At 42.4% G+C, this 23,635-nt stretch overlaps 1 protein-coding gene across 1 annotated transcript in view; it reads left to right on the top strand.

Annotated features, from left to right (window-relative positions):
- Nucleotides 1-1,266: 1,266 nt before the first annotated feature.
- The window catches only part of Rad54b (RAD54 homolog B), a 67,560-nt gene continuing 45,191 nt past the window's right edge, over nt 1,267-23,635 (top strand). The window contains exons 1-3 of the mRNA XM_021661433.2: nt 1,267-1,336; nt 7,666-7,816; nt 10,668-10,773. Coding sequence (XP_021517108.2) covers nt 7,682-7,816; nt 10,668-10,773 — 241 coding nt within the window. The 5' untranslated portion in view covers nt 1,267-1,336; nt 7,666-7,681. The remainder of the gene's footprint in view (nt 1,337-7,665; nt 7,817-10,667; nt 10,774-23,635) is intronic.

Here is a 23,635-nt window from a genome sequence, read left to right on the forward strand (position 1 = left end):
AACAAGAAACAGGACTCCTTTTTCCTGTCCTATCTGCATGACCCTTCTGTAACCTCCACCTGCCATGCCAGGTTGCAGTTGTCTCGGGGCCACCTTTGGTGTTCCTTCAACTTCCTCTGCATGGCCGCTGTGCTGAAGTTCAACCAGACTCCTAGGTGTTGTAAAGCACCTGTCCATTTCCCCCAGGCCCCTCTGGCAGCTCTGAGTCCTGAGAATGGGCTTCGTATAGTGGTTTCAAAGTATGGTCTGTGGAACACCAGTGTTTCTCCAACCTTATTAGAAATGGTTCAAATCTACAGAACTGAAATCTGCGTTTGAGTGAATCTCCAGAGATTCTGATGTTGTACTGATGTATGAGAAACTGTCACTCTCCTTCCTCTGTGGTGTGCTGTTTGTATAGCATGCAAAGCTACCATAAAACTTTGTTTCTGTGTTTCTTTATTAGTTTCTTTCCTTTCTCTCCCCCTTCTTTCTTTCTTTCCAAACAGGATTTTTTTTTCTGTGTGGCCTTGGCTGTCCAGGACTCGTTTTTGTAGACCAAGCCTTGAACTCAGAGCCATCCGCCTGCCTCTGCTTCCCTGAGTGCTGGAATTACAGGCGTGTGCCACTGCACCCAATTACTTCACATCTTCAGTAGCCCCCTCCCCCCCTTTTAAAAGCTTTTTAATTTTTTGTCAAACTGCTGTATAAAACCCAGCGAATGACTTTTAACCACCTTCTTCTATATAACTCCAGGTTTCATAGGGCAGAAAGATCAGTATAACTGTAGCATTTGGAAGTTCATTTTGCCAGTCCTCTGAATATCACCTCCTTGCCTACAACTCTTTCGTGTTTTTTGTTTGTTTTTTTACGTCCAAAGGAGCCCTTCTCCTTTTCATGAGACTCCAATAATTACGCTTTCATTTTCATACTCCTGGAACTTAAAAGGGCTTGTAAAACACCTCAGGGGCTGATCTACTCATCTGAATGAGTGACTAACAGGATTTCGCGTACCTCACTGGTGCACACATTTCTATGGCCCGAATCATAATTCCCTGATTCATGTCCACATAAGTTAGGAGCTTCGTCGCCTCAGCTGGAATCTGAAGACTGGAGCCAAACTAGCTAAGTTTTACACCCATCGCTCAACCGGAATCACACGGAGATGCAAGTACAAGGAAGCGCCAAGGCACCCGGGCAGCGGCGCGCCGGAAACGTCGTCCAATCGGAGCCGGGGAGCGGCGCGGCGTGCGGTGACGCGCATGCTCGGCGCCCGGCCGGCGGTTGGCTGCGCGAAGGCGGGAGGCTTGAGCCGGGCGGCGGAGGGCGGCGCTGGCGGCCGCCGTCGGTGTGGCGGGTAGGTCTCCGCGCGGAGGCCCGGGGGGGCGCGTGCGCGGCCGGGGGCGGGACGGCGCGGGCCCCGGGGATGGGGGCGGCGGGCTCCGCGGAGCGGGCCGGCGGGGCGGGTCGTGCGGGCGAGGACGGTCGCTCGCGCCCCGGGCCCCGGAGGCCGCTTGGGGCCCGTGAACAGCGCTGGCTCTCCCGCATCCAGGCGGGTGACAGATGAATCGTGGATGATTTTGTAGGGTGCCCTGGAGTCCCAACGTCTAAGGAGAATTTACAGTACGAAGTGGAAATCTTACTACCCTATGTAGCCGGAAGCCAAAACGCTGAAACAGCAAGGGGTGTGTGTGTCTTTGAGGAAGGCATTGATTTCGGGTTATGATCCTGTGGGCAGAGCTGCATCCTTCCGTCTCTCCTCTCATGAAACCTCCGTCGTCTCAGCTCTTATAGGATTTTGTGGATTAAACAGGCAATAGTAATTCTATTACAGAAAGTATTGAGTACTTAGTGTGTGTCAAGCTTCCCTCCCCCTCAATTCTAGAGTTATTTAATCTCACAGTTGCATAGTATGTTTAAGTGTGATAAAAGGGCATGAGGAAACAGATTTAAGTTAGCTGCAGCCTCACCGGCTGGGAAGATTATTATACAATTACGTTCAGATGTTTGTCTTCAAAGATGTTTGGGCTTGGAGAGATGGCTCAGAGGTTAAGAGCACTGTCTGCCCTTCCAGAAGCCACATGGTGGCTCACAACCATCTCTAATGAGATCTGGTGCCCTTTTCTGGAGTGCAGCTGTACATGCAAGCAGAATATTGTATAAATAATAAATAAACTAAATCTTTTTTATAAAAAGATGTGTTCTTAATCACCATACTGCAGTGCCCAGTAATTAAGGATCCACGATGTGTTCCAGGTATCGGCCTGGTCTGGCCTTTTCCTGGGGAGAACTAAAGCAGGTTCTTACCTCAGAAATCTCAGCATTTCAGCAGAGCTCCCAGGTGGCTTTATGAGGCCCGTGAAAAAGGTCTCAGCAAAACTATAAGTCAGCTAGAGCCTGGCAGGCAACAGGAAGATATCAGGTTCAAAGCTAACCTAGAATACATAGAGAGCCCTTGTCTCAAATCAAAACAAAAAAACTAGTAAAGGTGCCAAAATATTTAGGGGGAAATGAACTGATTTCTGTAATTTGAAATGCATCAGTAAATTAGATCAACAAACCATTAATTTCATAATTTGCTTTAAGATTGTGGAGATGGTTTGTATTTGAAGAAAACATAGCATGACCTCCACCAAAATCTTTTAAACTGGTAAAAACTTATATCAAATGGTTAATGTATTTCATTTTAGCAGTGATGAAATCGGGGAGATGTCAAGTTATTTATGAAATGATGGGCTGATTTTTTTTTCTTGAAATTAAGAATGGTATATCTGAAAATTGGCGTTTTATTTTATTTTTATAATTTTTAAAAATTTTATTTATTATGTATACAGTATTCTGCCTGCAGGTGGGCCTGCATTCCAGAAGAGGGCACCAGATCTCATTACAGTTGGTTGTGAGCCACCATGTGGTTGCCGGGAATTGAACTCAAGACCTTTGCAAGTGCAGCCAGTGCTCTTAACCTCTGAGCCGTCTCTCCAGCCCATGGCATTTTAGATTTAACAAAATATGGTAAATTTAACCAGTCATAGTTTATTATGAAGATAACACCTTTGTTATCTTGTTAGGTACGTTGAAGTACACAGAAAGGAACTAAGATTTAAAATCATGGGCCTGGAGAGATGACTCAATGGTTAAGAACATTGATTGCTCTTCCAGAGGACCTGGGTTCAATTCCCAGCACCCACAACACAGCTTACAACTGTCTGTAACTCCCAAGACTTGACACCCTCACACAGACATATGTGCACATTAAAAAAAACAAAATCACTTGTTCTAACACGCAGAGAGAGTGTTAATGTCAGAGCACGTGCTTTGCACGTTTTATCATGAAATTCATTTGTATTTCTTAAAAATTTGTTTACACATTTATTTATTTTCGTTTGTGTGTGTCTATGTATATGAACATACATGCACATATAAAAAGTAGGGGACAACTTGTGGGAGTTAGTTCTCTTTATCCATTGCATACATGGATTCTCGGGGTTAAACTCAGGCTTCTTGCTCATCAAGTTTGTCTTCACTCACTGACCCATTTTGCCAGCCTAACAATTCCTTTGTTTCATGTAATCCTTATTTATATAGGCCCAAAGAAAACAGTTTTAAAGTTATGGTTTTGCATTTGTTTGTTTGTTTATTTTACTGTTTATTTGTGTGTGTCTACTGTGATGCTCCAGCAGAAGTCAGAGGACAGCCTGGGAACCAAAAAGGGAATTGATTATCCCCTTTTGCCATACTGTCTGTATCCTGGGGATCAAACAGGTCATCAGGCTTGGTGACAAGTGCCTTTAATAACTCAGCCAATTTACAGGCTCAAAATAATAACTTCATGTAATATTTTTTTGTGCACTTGTATTGTGACCCTGACTTGCTGCATTAGATCAGGTGTGGGATACTCTATTTGTGATACTAATAATTGGCTCTCAGATTTTCAGAGTTTAGAGTATTTTGGATATTTCTTTTTTCTTTCTTTCTCTCTCTCTCTCTCTCTCTCTTTTTTCTTTTTCTTGAGACAGGGTCTCTGTGTAGCCCTGGCTGTCCTGGAAATAGCTCTGTGGACCAGACTGGCTTAGAACTCACAGAGATCCACCTGCTTCTGCCTCTCAAATGCTGGGATTAAGGTGTGCACCACTTCCACCACCTGGTTTGGATTTATATTTTTAGATCATTTTGTAACAAAGTTCTTGTTGCAGTTTATATCCAGGGGAAACAACGAGGCAGTCTTTATTGCCACATGAAAAGTGCCTTGGTAGTGCATATATATCAAGGGCCATATGCTGGTAGTTGGGAAATGCAGAGTGCTCTTAAAGGATAAGGTGGAATTAAAGAAAAAACATTCCTACTTCATATAGAGGAAAGAGTGGCCAAAAGCCCAGAGAAACAGAACATGTTCAATAGAGGAATTTTAATTCAGAACGTGGCTGCTCTGCAAAGCAGCCAAAGACCTAGGTCACATCCAAAGACCTAGGTCTATGTGATCTGGCTGGAATACAAACATGCCTTTAATCCCAAGAGACAGAGGCAAGCAGATCTCTGAGTTCAAGGCTAGCCTGGTATAGAGCAAGTTTCAGATAAAGAAAAGCTTTAATCCCAGTACTAGGAGACAGAGGCAGGCAGATCTCTGAGTTCTAGTCAGTTCTGTTCAGGAGTTTGGTTGAGTCAGTGAGTCGAGAGGAAGTGCAGTGGAGCTGAGTTTGTGGAGTTTAGAGGCAGTTTTTACCCGGAGAGTTTTATAGAGACAGAACAAACTAGACACAGATAAAGACACAATGAGCCAGAGAATGAGAAGGAGCCAGAAGATTAGAACAGATTGCTAAAGTTAGTTTGAGGCTTAGAGTAATTCAGTGAGAAACTGAGAGAAGCCGGGTTGAATCAGTCAGCTTGGAGAGGAGTTTGAACCAGAATAATTGAGTTGAACCAGCCAGTGAGAGTTCAGAAAGAGCTAGACAGGGTGAGTTTATTCAGTAGTAAGTCTCAGAGGCTGAAAATATTCTAGGCCTAGGTTAGATTTTTGGAGGCTGGAAGCTTCCAGGACTAGGCCTGGGGCTGGAGAGATAGCTCAGAGGTTAACAGCACTGGCTGTTCTTCCAGAGGTCTTGAGTTCAATTCCCAGCAACCACATGGTGGCTCACAACCATCTATAATGAGATCTGGTGCCCTCTTCTGGCATGCAGGCAAAATGCAGACAGAACGTAATAAACAAACAAACAAATAAGTATTGACTAGGCCTAGGTAAGCAGACAGAGGCAGTAAGCCTTGGAGAAGACAATTACATCAGGTGAATAAAAGTTACTATCAAAGCAGATGCTGAGCCTGATGGGCAACTGTTGGGCAGAGTGAATGGAATTTTAGGAGCCAGAGGAGTGGAGGACACCAGGAGAAAATGGCTCACAGAATCGACTAAGCAAGGCTCGCAGGGGCTCACAGAGACTGAAGCAGCAACCACAGAGCCTGCATGGGTCTGCACTAGGTCCTCTGCACATGTGCTACAGTTGTTTAACTTGGAGTATTTGAGGGACTCCTAACGGTAAGAGTGAAAGTGTCCCTGACTCCATTATCTGCTCTTGGGACCCTTTTCCTTCTATTCAGTTACCTTATCCAGCTTTGATAGGAGGGCCTGTGTCTAGCCCTATTGCATCTTGGTATGCTGTGTTCAGTGGATATCACTGGGAGGCCTGCCCTTTTATGATTAAAAATGGAGGAGGAGTGGTTCTGGGAGAGAAGAGAAGGCAGGGCTGGGAGGAGTGGATGGAGAGGAGACTGTGGTCTGAATTTGTTGTATGAGAAAAATAAATTAAAAGAAAAAAAAAGAAAAAAAAGTTACTGTTACAAGTTTAGATGGATGGGCTGCAGGAAATGCAGGAAAGGTTTAGAATTTTTAGGAGTTTGTGAATACTATTTGGCTGTGTGCAGGGGTATATGATTAATTCATCTAGTACCTAATTATGGACAAGCGCTCCACCCCCCACCAGCCAGGGTTTCTGTGTGTAGCCCTGGCTGTTCTGGACTGGCTCTTTAAAGCAGGCTGGCTTCAGACTCACAGCAGTCTGCCTGCCTCTGCTTGGCTAGTGCTGGGGCTAAAGGCATACGTCAACTGCCTGGCTTTAAGCATATTTTTGGTACTTTCTTATACCAAAAGTTGAATTTTTGGGTTAACCAAATTATTTTGGTAACTATATGCTTGACAATGGCTGTGTAAATGTTTTGCAAAATTGCAGTGAAGTACTGACTACTATCCACTGCAGAAAAATTATCTATGAATCTATATATCTATATATGTCTGTCTGCCTATCTATCTGTCTATCTATCTGTCTATCTATCTATCTGTCTGTCTGTCTGTCTATCTATCTATCTATCTATCTATCTATCTATCTATCTATCTATCTGTCTGTCTGTCTGTCTGTCTATATCTATCTATCTGTCTATCTCTATCTGTCTATCTATCTATCTATCTATCTATCTATCTATCTATCTGTCTATCTGTCTATCTGTCTATCTGTCTATCTATAGCTATCTATCTATCTATCTATCTATCTATCTGTCTATCTGTCTATCTGTCTATCTATAGCTATCTATCTATCTATCTACCTATCTGTCTGTCTGTCTATCTCTATCTATCACAGTAGTGTTTCTGATTCTTCCTATCCATGTTAGTGGAAATAGTGTTGAGAAAAATTAGAAGTTTATTCTAGTCTCTTGATTTATCTTAGAAGAACACTGTTTTAAAAGGAAACAGAATAGTAAAATCAAAATTGCATTATAAACATGCTTTAACTTGTGTTTTTTATTCACTTATTCAGAACATTTGTCGATGAATGTAATGTATTTGGAATCATGATTGGTCCTGTTTTTAGCATTGTCTTAGTTACTTTTCCAGTGCTATGATGAAACATCATGGCTGTATTAGTCAGGGTTCTGTAGAGGAACAGAACTGCCTCTATCTCCCGAGTGCTGGGATTAAAGGCGTGAGCCACCATGCCGGCCCCCTTTCCTTCTTTTGGTTTGTGAACAGGTGTGTGTGTGTGTGTGTGTGTTTGTGTGTTTGTGTGTTTGTGTGTTTGTCTATCTGTGTGTGTATGTGTAAGTTACTTATTCTTGCTTGTGTAGGTGTGTGTGGAGGCCAGAGTTGATTTTGAGATTTTTTTTCTCATTCATCTATCCACCTTACTGGTTGAGATTGTCTCTCACTAAACCTGGAGTTTTGGCTACAGCAGCTGGCTAGTGAGTCCTGAGATATACCTCTCTCTGCCTTCTACACGCAGTTACTGAGTCACGCTGCCGCTGCAGTGACTTGAACATGGATGTTGGGTGTTCCCAACTTAGTTGCTCATGTTTGCACATACCCACTTTCTCCACTGAATCATCTCTCCAACTCCAAGTATTCTAGGCTCTGGCACAGTGATGCACGCCTGTAGTTCCGGTACTTGGGGAGGCAGAGACAGGTGGATCGCTGTGAGTTCAAGGCCAGCCTGGTCTACAAAGTGAGTCCAAGACAGCCAAGACTACACAGAGAAACCCTGTCTCGAAAAACCAAAAAAAAAAAAAAAAAAAGGATTATAATTTTCTATGTATATGTGTACCTTTGTGCCTTCAGAGGGCAGGAGAGGGTGTCAGATCCGCTGCGACTGGAGTTATGGATAGCTGTTAATCATGTTCATGAATGGTTTCTGTTTTGGTATTTTTCAGGTTAGTGTTATTGAAGATGAGACGATCTGCAGCACCAAGTCAGGTGCAGGGAAACTCCTTTAAAAAACCAAAGTTCGTACCTCCAGGAAGAAGTAATGCAAGTCCGCATAAAGAGATTACAAGGATGAGTCCAGATATAAAACCATTTCAGGTAAATAAGAGAAGGGAGTCACAGTATGAGATATATATTGCCTAAAACTAAGTATGGTGCCTCATACCTGTAATCCAAATCCTCAGCATTTGGAAGGCTGAGGCAGGAGGATTGACATAAGTTCAAAACTAGGTTAGGCTTCATAATGAGTTCAGGCCAGCATGGTCTTCATAGTGAGACTGACTCAAAGGCAATTAAACAAAAAGTGAAACCTCTTTGCATATTAGAACTTTCGGTGGCCTCTGTAAATGTTGTTTTTATTTCCTCAGCTATGGGAATGAGATGAGAACTATATCCGAGCTCTGCCATCCCAGAGCATTTCTATCCCACTGTTCCTAGGTCTGGGCCTGTAATGTTTCAACCTCTGAGACTTAGTGCTGAATAAGCTCACACTTTCTAGTTCTTTCTGAACTCTGGCTGGCTGGTTCAACTCAGCTCTTTCGGCTCAAAACTTCTTGCCACACTGACTCGCTCAGACTGGCTTCTGGCTGAATTGTTCTGCTTGGAAAAACTGCCTCTGAGCTTCAAGACCTGAACTGCACCCAACTGAACTGCACCGAACTCAGTTCCACTCTCTCTGTGCTGCTCTTCAGTAACCTCTCCTTCCTGTCTGTTCTTGTGGGAGTTGTGTGTATCCTGTCTCTGACTCACTGTCAGATCTCTCTCTGATTTGTCATGTTGTCTGCCCCTCATTTAGATGTCCTTGTTTGGGATAAAAGGTGTATACTAAGGGCTTGTCTGCATTCAGCCTGATCACACAGACCTAGGTTTTTGGATGTGATCCCTTGCCAGAGTAGCCATGTTGCTGGATTAAGATTTCTGTACTTGCCTCCAACAAAATCTTCCAAAATTCTTAGAAATAATAATGTGGCCTTTTGTTATTAGGAAATAAAAAATCTTTTCAAGGAAGAGGTGGAGCCTCTTACAGAAAGTCATCTGTGGGCTGGCAGGGTAGTTCAGTGGGTAGAGGCCCTTCCCACCAAGTCTGGCAACCCGAGCTCAATCCCCAGGACTCATAGGTGGCAGGAGAGAACTGACTCCCGTAAGTTGTCCTCTGACTTCACATGTGTGCTGTGACATATGTGTGCACACCCATGCACACCTGCAGAATACACAGTAAATAAATGTAATAAAAGTCTAGTCAGTGTTCCTTCAAGTTTTTGATTCAAAGAGTAGAAATTTGAGATTAAAGTGGTTAAAGGGAAAAATACATAAGTAATTTATATAATTATTTCAGACTTTGTTTTTTAAAAAGATTTATTGTTTATATAATATTCTGCCTGCATATGTGCCTGCATGCCAGAAGAGGGCACCAGATCTCATTAAAGATGATTATGAGCCACCATGTGGTTGCTGGGAATTGAACTGGGGACCTCTGGAAGAGCAGACAGTGCTCTCAACCTCTGAGCCATCTCTCCAGCCCTGTAGCATAATGTTTTTGAGACTGGAGTATCATGTGTCAGTAATAATTTATTCTTATTGCTAAAATACTAGTTTTCTCTTTCTCCTGTAACATAGTACCTTGGGTTTATGGCCTTAAATCAACAGAAATGTGTTGTTTATTTTTTAGAGCTAAAATGTGGAAACAACCAAGAATCTATCAATAGGTAGATAAATGATGAACAAATGGGGTATATACACACATCTGAATATTATTCAGCCAAGCAGGGGTCAAGGTCAAAGTACATGTGTTATTTTTTCTGTTGCTATAGTAGAACAGCATGACTAGAATCAACTTATAGGAGGAAAAATGTATTTGGGTTTACAGTTCCAGAGGACAAGAATCTTACCATGGTGGGGAAGCATGGCGCCAAGCAGCTGGCACGTGGCAGGATTAGGAAGCTGAGAGACACCTGAAATGCAAACATAAAGCAGGGTGTGGGCAGAAGTAGGGTGAGCCTTGAGCTCTCAATGTCCGTCTCCACTGTTGTACTTTGTTCAATAAGGCAGCACCTCCTAAACTTCCTTAAACAGCACCACCAACTGGGGGATCAAGTGTTCAAATGCGTGAGCCCATGGGGGTCATTCTTCATTTAAATCACCACAGGCAATACTTTGCATTAGATTAAGATCAAGGTAAGGCCTAGGTTTATTTTAGGAAGTTTTAGGGAAGAATCCATTTACTTGTCTGATTTCTTGATCCTTCAGTATATTCTCCTGGGATGGAGCAGCTGCACGTCTGGCTTCTATAGGTCATTATCATCTCCTTTTCTATCTTTAAGCCAGCACTGGAAGTTGCTGTCTCTGGTTTTTTTGCAGTTGGAACTCATTTGGTTAGATTGGATCCGTTTGGATCATGTAAGACTTTCTTGTAAGGTCCCTAACTAAATACAACTTCTGAGCCCCCCTTTGCCACATAGAATAAAATGGCAACATATTTGTTGATTCTGAGCAGTAGACGATATCTTTGAAAATGCTCATTTCACCTACAACACTTAATAATACTGTTGTATCCATTTACTGTCTTATACATGTCCTTCATTAGTTAAGGAGTATTTGGCTTATTTCAACTTTCCTTTGGTGGTACTGGAGTTTAAACACAAGGCCTTGTGCTTGGTAGGCAAGTGTTCTACCTGTGAGCACTCGCTTTCTTAGTACAGCTTGTTGCATACCTCAGGCTGGGTTGGAATTGCTGTGTAGCTCAGGTTGACCTTGAACTTGTTATATATCCTAGGTTGGCTTCCAACTTGGGAATCTAGGTTCTGGAAGAGAACTGTCCATCCCCCAATACCAATTGTTAATACAGATATGTAGAAACTGGCAGCTCACTGATCAGAGACTATTATGTAAAATTGTGGGAACTTAGATTTAATTCATGCACTAAAAATGAATTTGCTTTTGTTTCTTTTAGGGGGCTGAACAGTCACAGAATGATCCAGGTGTTTGCAGGTCAAGTCTTTGCTCTACTGAAGGAAGCACTAGGGAAATGGGTTATGGAATAGATCCACTTCACACAGGTAGGACGTGATTTTATTATGTCTCTATCTAGAAATGATTAGTTAAGAGTGGATGTTAATTTGATAATTGTTGATAATGTAATACCACTGGATTTTTGCTTCAGATGATGTTGTCAAAATTTGTCTTTAGAATTTAAATTTATACCCATTTAACTCAAGGCTGTACCTTGGTGGTTAGTGTTAACCTTGCATGGCAAGGCCCTGGGTTTGAGCCCCAGCACTGCCAAGTAAGCAGTCAGAACAAACTCCAAAACTATGGAATTGAAACTTTGTGTTTTGTAATAGGTGTACGTTTAAGACAATAGGAAAATTTGTTGATCAGATACAGTGTCTAAGTACTAATTGGTTGAATTTAAAATTCTGTAATAAGCATGTTGATACTGCTAAACTTGAGGAGATAAACTTGAAATAAGCAAATCAAAACTTTATTGTGGTCTGTGGTAAATCAGATTTGAATTACTAATTTAGAAAAACCAAGCATTTCACCTATTTCATCTTTCCATTGTTGAACTGAGTTAAAATAATTATGATTCCTTTTATATCTGCTAGAACAGGCAACTTGTAAGTAAGGTAGTTTACAGACTTTATTTGGCCTTGAGGAAGGCATAACTTTATTCAAGTTTCTTTGAATGGGCAGTTTTGGGGAGCTGGCCTCAATTCTGGGACTACTGAATACTGACTGCATAATCAGTTAACCTTTTTGTAAAGTCATGTTTTGTAGATAGAAAAAGGAATTCTGTGTTTCCCAGGTTAGCCATCCTGCTGCTGCTTATACATTTTTGTAACTATCTAAAAGAAATAGTTACTGTTAGAAGGGCGAGGGAGACCCTTCTGGAGTTGGGGTCAGTTTAGGAGGACCCCAGGCACAGGTCTGGGCTGTCAGTGTAGCTGCTGCCCTGTCTCTGATTTGCATTCCTTTCCTCCTTCTCTTCCAGACTCCTTTTTCCTGGTCCAGGTTTTTTCTTTCATTGTCAGGTTGAGGGCAGAGAATTAATACTGTGTGCCAGTGGGGTTTTATTTGTTTTTTTCTGTTACGGTAGCTGATATCTTCATCTGAGAATGATGTTTTTTACTATGGGAGATAATATAATCTATCACTGAGTTGTGCTTTATTTGTGTTCTACACAGATTTTTTTTTTTGTCATTCTCTTTAGTACTAAATATGAGGAGTTCAGAGTTAAGATAAATTGAAGAGTCAGTTAATTCCCTTAACCTGTACCTCTTTCCCGACTTAATGAATACACTGGACTGTGGAACCTGTTCCAACCTTCTGATGCTCTTCTGCTCTTCCTCAGAGAGGTCAAATTGGAGAAAGGATTGCTCTGAGGAGTGTTTTGTTCTCTGGATTGCTGCAGAGGGATTTACTAGAGAAAAGCATGGGATGAGAGACATGTAGCATGTACAGATTATACATTTTGACATTCTTTTAATTCTAGATCTGGTTCATTCCGGGGGGAGATATAAGCCTGAATGCTTCAGTTAAAATATGTCCCCATGTCCCTACATTGCCTTTTTGTTTTAAAAAATTTCCTGTATATAAAGAAGTTGAAAATGGTTCTGAGTCCAGCAGCAGATGTCTTGTTTGCAGTCTTCTCTCCTCCCATCCCTATGTGCTAGGAGTTGAACCTATAGTTTTATGCATGTTAGGCAAGTTCTTTACCCCTGAATTCCATAAGATGTTTTGTTTATTTTCTTTCTCAATGGAAAGAACTCCAGTAAGTACATTTGGCTACGTTCTGCCTCACTGGGTCCTTGTCTCCAGCACTAAATATTTGCAGATGATGTTCTTTGAGGATGAAGGTGTCAGTTTATGCCTAATGACTTCCCAAGGCTCAGAGAATGTTCTTTCAGTGGAGGGTGTGATAGAAGAGCCCATTTGTGGGTAGCCCTTGTCCTGCTTAGGGTTATTGTTGCTGTGATGAAACATCATTCCCAAAGCAATTTGGGGAGGAAAGGGTTTATTTGGCTTACACTTCCACAGCACTGTTCTAGACTGAAGGAAGGCAGGACAGGAATGCCAACAGGGCAAGAAGCAGGAACTGGTGCAGAGACCGTGGAAGAATGCTCCTCACTCTCTTGCTCTCATGGCTTGCTCAGTCTGCTTTCTTACAGAACCAGGACCCCCAGCCCTTGGGTAGCCAATTGGGTCACCTTAGCCTGTGAAAACCGAATCCTGGAAGAGGGGAAATGTGAATTGAATACGTTCCCTAAAAAAGTATGAGATTTTAAGTCCTGATAATCTATGAATGTGACTTTCTTTTCAAAAGGGGGTCTTTGCAGAGGTAGTCATGTTAAGATGGAGTCATATTAGTTTCTGGTTGTGATGGCTATTCTTGGTTGTCAACTTGACTCCATCTGGAACTAAAACCTGAAAATGGAGGGCATGGTTGTGAGGGGTTTTTGCTTAACTTGAAGTGGGAAGACATGCTTTTAATTCAGATCTAGAGGCAGGAAGACACATTTTTAATCTGGGCCATCATACCATACTCTGCTGGAAGCCTATGAAAAAGGTCATGGAAAAAGGAAGCTTTTGCTCTTTGCCTGCTTGTCTTCACTTTGCTAGCAAATCCATTCTGTCACTGGCATTAGAGTCTACTTTCTCAGGATTCCAGTGTATACGGAAGACCAGCTGTGACTTCCGGCCTTGAGAACTGGGCAACTACTGAATTCTTGGACTTTCTATTCATAGGCAGCCATTGTTGGATTAGCTGAATTAAAGCCTGTAAATCATTTTCTCCCCTTCTCTCCATATATATGTGTGTGTTTTCATTCTGTAAGTTCTGTTTCTCTAGAGAACCCAGACTAATACAATGGTGGACTCTGAATTTCATGAAGGGATTTTGGAGAGATGTGTCATTTCTATAGTTGATGGCCACAACCAAGACTTTGGCTTCTGAGTACTCAGAGAAAGAGGTGGGCAAGACAAGGCCACTAGATTGTGATGGTCTGTGTGCCTTGGTGCTATTGAGAGACAGTTTCAGAAGCTATAGCAATTTGTAAGGAAGCTCTAGCATATTGTCAGGAATATGCTCTGTGAATAGGTAAACAGAGGCAAGATAGAAAGTGAAAGAGTAAATAAAGACACTTGGTGTGATGAGCAGGAGTAGCATTTTGAGGCCTAGCGGAGGACTAGAACAGATTTTTGTAAAGAGATAGTATAAGACGAGAATGTAGTTCACTGGCAGAACATGGGTTTATATGTACACGGCTCTGAGTTCAATTCCAGCTTCACACACACCAAAAACAAACAAGTAAACAAACAAACAAACAAATAAAAGAGATTAGTATAAGAAGAATTGAGGTAATGAAGAGTGTTTTAAAAATTATTTTAATTATTTGAATTTATGGGCTACTAAGACATTTTGATACATGTTAATAAGATATAAGAATAAAAATTAGGTAGTTAACATTTTCATCTCTTTAAACTTAAAAAGTAATTTATTTATTTATTTTTGAGGCAGAATCTCATATACTCAGCTAGCTTCAAACCTTGGATTCTAATTCTTTTGTACCCTTGTTTGTCTGTCCCTACTGAGAACACAGGAGTTTGCCACCATGGGTCTGCCTTGTGTGTGTGTGTGTGTGTATGTGCATGTGTGTATATTGTGCTATGTGCTTGCATGTGTGACCATGGGCATATGGAAGCCGGAAGATGTACTTTGTCAGGCAGTATTTACTCTTTCTTTTTCCTTTTTTTTTTCCTTTTTTTGGAGACAGAGTCTCACTGGAACTTGCCAGAAGGGCTAGGCTAGCTGGCCAGCAAGCCCCAAGCTTCTGCCTGTCTCCACTTCTAGCACTAGGATTACAGACAGATTCCACCATGCCTGGATTTTTTTCTACATGGATTATAGACACTGAGCTCAAGTCCAGTTTTCCAGTTGAGCCGTCAACCCAGTACTGGCTCGCTCTTTCTTTCTTTCTTTCTTTCTTTCTTTCTTTCTTTCTTTCTTTCTTTCTTTCTTCCTTCCTTCCTTCCTTCCTTCCTTCCTTCCTTCCTTCCTTTCTTTCTTTCTTTCCCTCCCTCCCTCCCTCCCTCCCTCTTTCTTTCTTTCTTTCTTTCTTTCTTTCTTTCTTTCTTTCTTCTTCCTTTTTTTTTTTTTTTGTTAATGCATAGTTATTTATGAGGTACAGCACGATCTTCCAGTGCGTGTGTGCTGTATGTATTTATCAAATCAGGATAGTTAGTGCTTTAGCTCCTGTCATTACTTTCTGTTTCCAGCCTGCATGTATAATGAAGTATTATGAACTGTAGTCCTTCAATTGTTGTGGCTATATGCCAGTAATCTTCATTGTCAACTTGACTGGATTTAGAATTGCCTAGGAGATAATGTCTGGGTATGTTAGTGAGTGACTTTCCAGGTTTAAGCAAGGAGGGAATATCCCAGTCCCATGGGCTAGTCCTAGACTAAATACAAACGGAAAACGAGAAAGCCAGCTGAATGCCAGTATTCCACTTTCTTTGCCGTGAGGCGTGAGCAAGCAGTGTGCTGCCAGCACACCTTTCTTGTCATGATGAAACCCATCCTCTGGACCATGAGCCACGGGAACCCTCTCCTCTTAGTTTTAATAATTTATTTAATTTTATTTTATGTGCATTAATGTGGAGGTGTCAGATCCCTTAAAACTAGAGTTACAGACAGTTGTGAGCTGCCATGTGGGTGCTGGGAATTGTAACCACTGAGCCATCTCTGCAGCCCCTCTCTTAGTTGTTTTTTTGTGATGTATTTCGTCATAGAAATACTACTATGCTGTAGAGCAGTGGACTAAATACTTCTGTCTAACTGAATTTTGGTACTGTTGTCCAGTCTTTCTTAGCCTTTTCTTAAGAGTGAAGGATTAAACATAAACAAATTGCAATGAAGTCTTTCTCTAGTGGAGAAATCAGACATGTAGTTTTCAAGTGAGTATTAGGTCCCTGGGCATGCTCTCAAGATTTATAAACTCCCCAGAGATGTTAGAATTTTTCTTTTTTCTTTTGAATGATATTAATAAATATTTGCTAAATCTTCTGGATAGCTCTGTTTTATGGACAGACTATAAGTGCCAGTCTTACCAAATGAATATTTCCATTCAAAAGAATGGGAAGGTGTTGAGCTGTCACATTTCTTATTAGGGAGAAGGCTTGTTGAACTTGGAAGAGCCCATGCCAGATCTGCTAGTATTGTATTGATAGTGTTGTGGTTAGCACTTTAGGTACAGCAAGAGGTCATTATCAAATTAATGTGATTTTTTTTAAAAATTGCTTTTGATATTTGATTAATAATTTTGTGACGGCTGGGTATGATGTCACCTGTAATCCCAGTATTTGGGGAGGCAGAGGCACGTGGATCTCTGTGATTTTTGAGGCCAGCCTGGTTTCCAAAGTGAGTCCAGGACAGTCAAGGCTATCTCGCAAACAAAACAAACAAACAAAAAATAGTATTTGTGCTGGACATATTAAAATTACCATCTAAAACATTTTAAAGTACATAATTGAATGACTGGCATTTAACAAAAGCAGTGTTGTATGATGTCATGTCTGTGTAGGTTCACAGCATTTTATCCACTTTCAGCCTTCAGTAGGATTTGCCTATCCTGAATATGACATTTACACAGAAAATAGGACTGGTAAGAGGACTTAGCCAGTGAAGGTGTTTGCTCTGCAAGCCCGTCACCCGCATTCAATCCTCAACACCTACATGAAGGTAGGAGACAGCCAACTCCACAGAGGTATCCTTTGACATCTACGCATGCACTGTGGCATGTGTGCTCACACATACAGTAGCAGTAACAAAAGATCTTTAAGAGAAAAAATACAGTAAGTAGTCACTTGTCTATATTTGAAATAAACAGTGTGTGGACATGGCATGGTAAGAAGCCTTTCCCTTGTGTTTAGACATCTGGTTCTTTCTCCCAGAGGTAACCTCTCACATTCTGTGTGTGTGTCTTTTAGTTACTTTTCTAGTGTTGTGCTAAAACCCCAACGACCCAAAGCAACTTGGGGAGGAAAATGTTTATTTCATCTTACAACTCTCAGGTCACACTGCATTCCTGAGGAAAGTCAGGGCCGGAACGGAAACAGCAGCTATGGAGGAGTGCTGCTAACTGGCTTGCTCTCTGTGACTTGCTGAGTCTGCTTTCTTACAGAACCAGGGCCACTGGCCTAGGGTATGGTACCACCCTCACCGGGCCGGTCCTCCTCATCAGTCATTAATCAAGAAAATGCCCCAAGGCTTGCCTGTGGCTGGACTCACGAAGACTGAGGTTTCCTCAGATGACCGTAGCTCAGCATTTCTCAACCTGTGGGTCACGTCTCACCTAAGACCACCAGAAAACACAGATATTTACATCACGGTTCATAACACAAAGTAGCAGCAAAAATGATTTTATGTTTGGGGATCATTGCAACATGATGAACTGTATTGAAGAAGGTTGAGGACCACCACTCTAGCCTGTGTCATGTTGACAAAAGCTGGCCATTACAGATATTTTACATACTTGAATTATATGTCTATATGTTCTGAAAGTAGCCGTTAGCTGGTGCCCTGCGTTTGAACATTTTATCTTCTCTTTGTTTGTCTGTGTCTGTGTGTGTGCAGGTCGGGGGGTAACACGTGGGAGTCAGGTATGCTCCTCTCGCCGTGCGGGCCCAGACATCAAACTCAAGACACAGCAACTTTACCTGCTGCGCCATTTTGACCATTCTGTGTTCTATTTCTACATTTCATTTTTAACTATTTTAACTATTTTTGATGCAAAAATATAACTTTCACCTCAAAGGGAATAAGAGATAGTTTCTTCTGGAGCCAAATTTGAGTGGCCATGGCTTGTGAACACAGAATTAGGTTACCCCAAATTCCGTGTTCCATTGAGGAACCAGTTTCACGAAGGTTTTTGTAGTAACAGAACAAGGAAAGTCATAAGTCAAGACCCTTTAGAAATACATTGGTGGAAATATGAAGTAGGTGTTCACAGCAGAATGGAGAGATCTCAGCTCTAGGCCTCAGATGCTAACTGATGGTTTTTTCTTAGCTTCTTGGTGGTGAAAACTAGTCTTTTTTTATCGAGGGGGTTGAAGGTAGCCTAAGGAGGGCTGGGTGTGGTGGCTTACACCTTTAATTCCAGCAGAGGCAGGTGGATCTCTGAGGTCAGCCTGGTTTACAAAGCCAGGACAGCCAAGGCTACACAGAGAAACCTTGTCTCAACAAACAAACAAACAAACAAAACTGGGCATGGTGGTGGTTCCTTTACGCTCAGCTGTCAGGAACAGAGGCAGGTGGATCTTCGTGAGTTAGAGGCCATCCTGGCCTATGCACTGAGCTCTAGGATAGCCAGGTCTTTGTAGAAAGACCCTGTCTCAAAAAAACGGACAGAAGAAAAAAATAAGAAGCCTAAAATAACTTGTAACTCAACTCTGCAGTCACTGAAGTTGTAGTCAGTTAATCAGCCTTGCAGACGGTTCATTTTGAAGAGGTTTCTCTCATTTACAGTAGTTTGTCTTAGAAATCTTTTTGTTAGAACTCAGAGATCCACCTGCCTCTGCCTCCCTAGTGCTGGGATTAAAGGCTGTTACACCACAGCCAGGTGACGTTCAACTGTATGTAACTATATACTTATGCTTTTTGATATTTGATAGTTTAATAGTTAAAAAGTGTTTTTGTTGTATTTTTAAATGTAAATTTTTTACTCTTCATATTTTCAGATTATTTGAGTCAGAAGTGGTGGTGCACTCTTGTAATACTAGCCCTTGGGAGGCTGAAGAAAGTTTTGGGTCAGCCTGAGTCATATAGCAAGATCTGCACGCCCCTAAATATTCAAGACTAGAGTAAATATTCATGAAATGTACTTTCTGTGTGACTTGTGTGTGTATATACTTTTTCTGAACTTGTTGAAAATAAGCTGCTGGCATGATGCCTGGTCACCCTCAAATCTTCAGTGTATGCTTTTTAAATAAACTGGAGAGCCTCATGAAGGTGGCTTTGTCCCTCCCCACCCTTCACCCCTTTGGTTTTTTTGAAACAGGGTTTCTCTGTGTAGCTTTGACTGTCATGGACTGGCTTTGTAGACCAGCCTGGCCTTGAACTCACAGAGATCTGCCTGCCTCTGTCTCCCTCAGTGCTGGGATTACAGGCATGTGCCGTCATGCCTGGCTGTGGCTATGCTTCCTAATGCTAGCCTGGGTTTGGAGAGATGGCTCGGAGGTTGAGAGCACCAGCTGGCTGCCCCTCCAGAAGACCCAGGCTTCGTTCCCAGCACCCGCACGGTGTTTCAGAGCGCCCTGTAGCTCTAATTCCAGGGCATTAGATGTCCTCTGACCTCTGCAGGCACTGGGCATGCACATGGCATACATACGTAGGTGCAGACAAGTACTCATACACATAAGGCAAAAATAAGAGAAACACAAACAGTTAAAAATAGGCTTTTGAGAGTGCCTCTTCCACCATGGGAAGACACAGGACGCCATCCATGCACACAACCCTCAGAAAGTGTGTCTTCTCCAGATACTTAATATTCCAGTGTCTTGGTTTTGGAGTCTCTAGTCTCCAGGATAGCAGGAAATAAAATTTTGTTGTTTGTGAGCTACTCAGTTTGTGGTATTTTGTTATAACAACTTGAATGGGTTAAGATGGTGTTTATGGTAAAGGTTTTTTTCTGTTAGTCCAGGATTATGGGCTATATCTTGTTGCCTTGCCATTAGTTTCTTTGTTTGTTTGTTTTTTGTTTTCTTTCTTTTTTTCTAATTTTGTTTTGTTTTTGAGACAGGGTCTCATTTTGTAGTCCTGGCTGACATGGATCTTGCTATGTAGACAAGTTTGGCTTTGAACTTGCTGAGATCTGCCTGTCTTTGTCTCCTGAGTGCTGGGATTAAAGGTGTATACCACCTTTCCCAGCCTTTCTGCCTTCTTTTTATTGTTTTTTAAATTTATTCGAGCATAAATGGGGGTGTGTGTCTGTGTATTATGTTTTGTCCGTAGGTATATCTGTGAATCCCTCGTGTGCAGTGTCCACAGAGGCTCGAGAGGGCATCGAATCCTCTGGAACTGGGGTTACAGTCAGCTGTTAGCCATCATATGGGGTGCTAGGAATTGAACCCAGGTCCTTTGGAAGAGTATCCAGTCTTCTTAACCGCCAAGCCATCTACCCAGCAACTCTACCTTATTTTTTGAGAGAAGTGTTTGTACACTGAGTTTGGAGCCACCATTTTGACTAGTGAGCCCTCCGATTCTCCAGCTTGCAGCGCTGGGCTTCTCGGGTACCGCTAGGGGGTCAGTCTCAGGTGCTCATGACCCCTCCACCCCACTATACTATCCATGCTCTTTACGTGGCACAGGGCAAGCATGTGTAGACTGTTTTCTGACTTGGACCTTTTTTGCTGTTGCTTCACGATTTGTTTCTCATAGAAAATTAAGAACTAAGACTATCCTTTATGTTTAAGGCTCTCTTAGGAAGCTTTAGGTTGGCGGGTTAATAGTTTTCATGATTTTGGAGGTGTGTAGAATTATTTTCTAGCGAGAGGGGAAATGGAATACCTGTATTGTAAAGGCACAGTTGAAGATAATTCTCCCCTACCCAATTTGCTTTTAGTTCTCTGGATAAAAAAAAGCTTCTAAAGTGATGTCTGTGTGGGGACTGTTGGAATTTTTGCTGTGGATGCAAGCAAATATACTTGTTAAATTTTGTTCTGGAATCAGTCTTGTTGAGAAAAGGGCTGTGATTATTCAGCTACTGGCCTCTCCTGTTCACTCTTCCAGGTCATTTTGAAGTAGGTGTGTGCTTGAAGCTACACGGGAGTCCCCGGAACTCTTGAGATCGGAGTATTGCGTTTTCTGTTATGTTAGAGAATATCACCAGCTTTTACACTAGGTGAGTCTAGCATGGGGAGAGGCAGTAGTCAGATGGCATCGGATTAGTCACTAGTTCTTGACCCACACGGCTTTTAGGGCTATGTGAGTACCTCCTCCTACATCCCAGGGCCTGGGACAAAATGCAGGTCTTCTACGTGATAGGGAAACATTTCACCCTGAGGTTGGCTCTTCACCCAAGGTACAATTTAAAAAAGGATTTGAAAAGTAGACTTAGGGCCAGTAAGATGGCGCGTGGGTAGAGGTTGCCTGGTGCGCCACTTGATCCTTGGACCCATGGGAATGGAGGACTGACTCCTGAAAGTGGTCCTCTGACCTCCGCACATACAGGTGTACATACATTTAAAATAGAATTCAAATTTAGAACATGTAATTGTCTGTATTTGAACCTTGCCATTCGATGGTGTAGAATACTCATAGAGAGTAAAATTGTAGTGAAGCAAGTTAACATATTCATCATCTCAGTTAATTTCTATGCCAAAACCAACTAAAATCTACTTATTCAGCAAGTGTCCCTAATACAGTAGTTTTATTAACTAGTTCTCATATTGTAGATTAGATCTTTAGGCTAATTCAACCTACACAGTTTGTTTTGTCCTTTGAGACAGGATGTCATAAAGGCCAGACTGGCCTCAGACTGACTCTGTAACTGATGCTCTTTCAAGCACAAGAGTTACAAGCTGTACCATCATGGCTGACCCCAGTGTTTTTTATTTGCGTTTCTCTGATGATTAATGACATCGAGCATATGTTTGTGAACCTCTCTGACCTTTTAAATTCTTTTTTGGGAAAATGTCTGTTTAGGTGTGTTGTCCTTTTTAAACTTTGATGATTTGTTTATCTGGCGGAGTGGGGTTCAAGCCCCGGGGCTACCTGCATTTCAGGGCAGGCGCTTGTTCTGCTGAGTCACACCCAAGTCCGCCTTATTTCTTTTGAACTCTCAATAGCATATGCTGCCTCAACAGTGGCAAAACCTGTACAAGGTAGGGCCTTGTACAGACCATGCTCCTCTGAGACTCATCTGCTGCGGCATGGAGTCCCAGCGGAGGCCACTCCTGTCTGAAGGGTTGCTGTATGGCTTCTGCTTGTGACCAGGAAGCAGGTTTTAGTTCCTTGCCAGCCGCTATGTTAAAGAAGCCAGTCTCGTCCTCTTCTGGCTTGCAGACACTGGCTGTTCACGGAATTCTGTGGCCTTCAGTGAGTAGGATGGTGTGTGTCTCAAGGCCCGTGAGTTTATGGGACTAGTGAACCGTGGTCCATCTCTCATTTACAGTGTCAGGTGTTTTAATATTAGAGCCGAAATTCGTTTCCCGTCATGAATGGGATGCATTTACAGTTGAGGGACATGCATGTGTGGCACGCATTTGCTAAGTGGAGGGTCACTGTTTTGCTGTTTCTTGTAGTTTTTTATTAGCCTTCTTAGAAGGTTAATACAAGTTTGTAAGACATGTTCTCCAAATGTCTTTCAAAAAAATTCCCCGCAAGCGGTTTAGACTTGTTCACTTACTTTGAATCCACTTTTGTGGGACCGGTGTGGGAAAAATGAAATTATAATATTCACAGATCTCTCTGACTGCCCAGGCCAGCAGAGTGCCAGCTTGCGGAAGATAAGGCAAAGGCAGTTCAGTTCAACACTGAACTTAGTAGTCAGTGTTGGTCCAAACTCCAGGAGTTTATGTTAGGTATATGTAAGCATAGCACAATTTGGAAAAAAGTTTTTCTGTTGATAATTAACTCAATTCCTTATGTGCGACAGAGCTTAAAACATAACTGCATTGAAACTCTTCCCATGTAAGGGGCAAATGCATGTAAGGATAGGTTCTGTATTAACTGAGAAAACAGCCTGAAGTTAAGGGTCTGGGGGAAGATAGGGTTTCAGGTTGACTGAGACAAACAAGCTCAAGATGAGGCGCTGGGGGATTCTGCTGTGGTCACAGCCCTTTGTGCCAGCCTCCTGGGCCGAAACAGCTGACATCTCTGTTTGAAGAGATGCCCGGTGCTTGGCATTCCTGCTCCCCTAGTGCTTATTTGTGAGCACAGGGACCTGCACGCCCCCCACAGAAGTGGCACTGAACCTCTGCTTTTTAATTTAATTTTCTTTTTGCATGAGGTCTCAAACTTGTGATCTTGATGTCTCAGCCTCCCAAGGGCCTTGAGTTAAGGTGTGGACCACTTCTTCCAGCTTCAGTATTTCTGTGTAAACATTGAGACAGGATCTCAGTATGTGGCCTGGACCGGCCTTGAAGTCTTGACCCAGCTGTGTCTGGGGCTGCAGTGTGTGCACCAAGCCTGACGCAGCCTCTGTTTTAGACTGTCTCTTCTTGTCTTTCATCTGAACCTGCCACTTATTTATTTATTTTTGTGGAGCTTGACCACAGGGTTCTCAGGAATGCAGTTTTTTCTATTTTTAAGACTGAGTCAAAAGCTGCTTGTAAAATGGAGTCTTGCAGGGGAAGGCACAGCCTGAAAAACTACTTTTACCTAATATAGAGGAACTTGGAACAGGCAGTAGCCTGCCTTTGACCCCCGCCTCCTTTCTTTTTTGCTACCATCATACTTGCAGCACAGACTGGCCTTGGATTTGCTGTAATCCTCCTGCCTCAGCTTTCAGTTACCAGTGGCCAGCTGTCAGTGGCCAGTCTCAGAGTCCCCGTGCAGACAGATCTAAGTGTAGAGGCTTCAGATGCCACACGTCTCAGGAGCACAGTAGGGACACAGCAGGCGCACAGTAGAACTTCACACGCTCACCTCCAAGTTTCTAGTTTTTGGTATTGTCCAACTAATTGGGCATTAGTTTTGTGCTGTCAGGGTGGGTTCGCAGCTAAGGGCTGGTTCATTAGCCTGTCAATGCCATGTTGTAGCTAGTCATTAGCATATCAAAGCCTGCCTTGGGGTTGGCTCCCTTCTGAGCTGCTGTTGGCTGGCACTGCATTATTCCAAGTCACACAAAATGGTTTCATTTTTGTTCCTGTGAAGTCTGAAATCACCGCACAGAGACCACCACTCATATATGCAGTTGG

The sequence above is a fragment of the Meriones unguiculatus genome, chromosome 6 (genome assembly GCF_030254825.1).
Source record: "Meriones unguiculatus strain TT.TT164.6M chromosome 6, Bangor_MerUng_6.1, whole genome shotgun sequence".
In the NCBI taxonomy this organism is placed as follows: Eukaryota; Metazoa; Chordata; class Mammalia; order Rodentia; family Muridae; genus Meriones; species Meriones unguiculatus.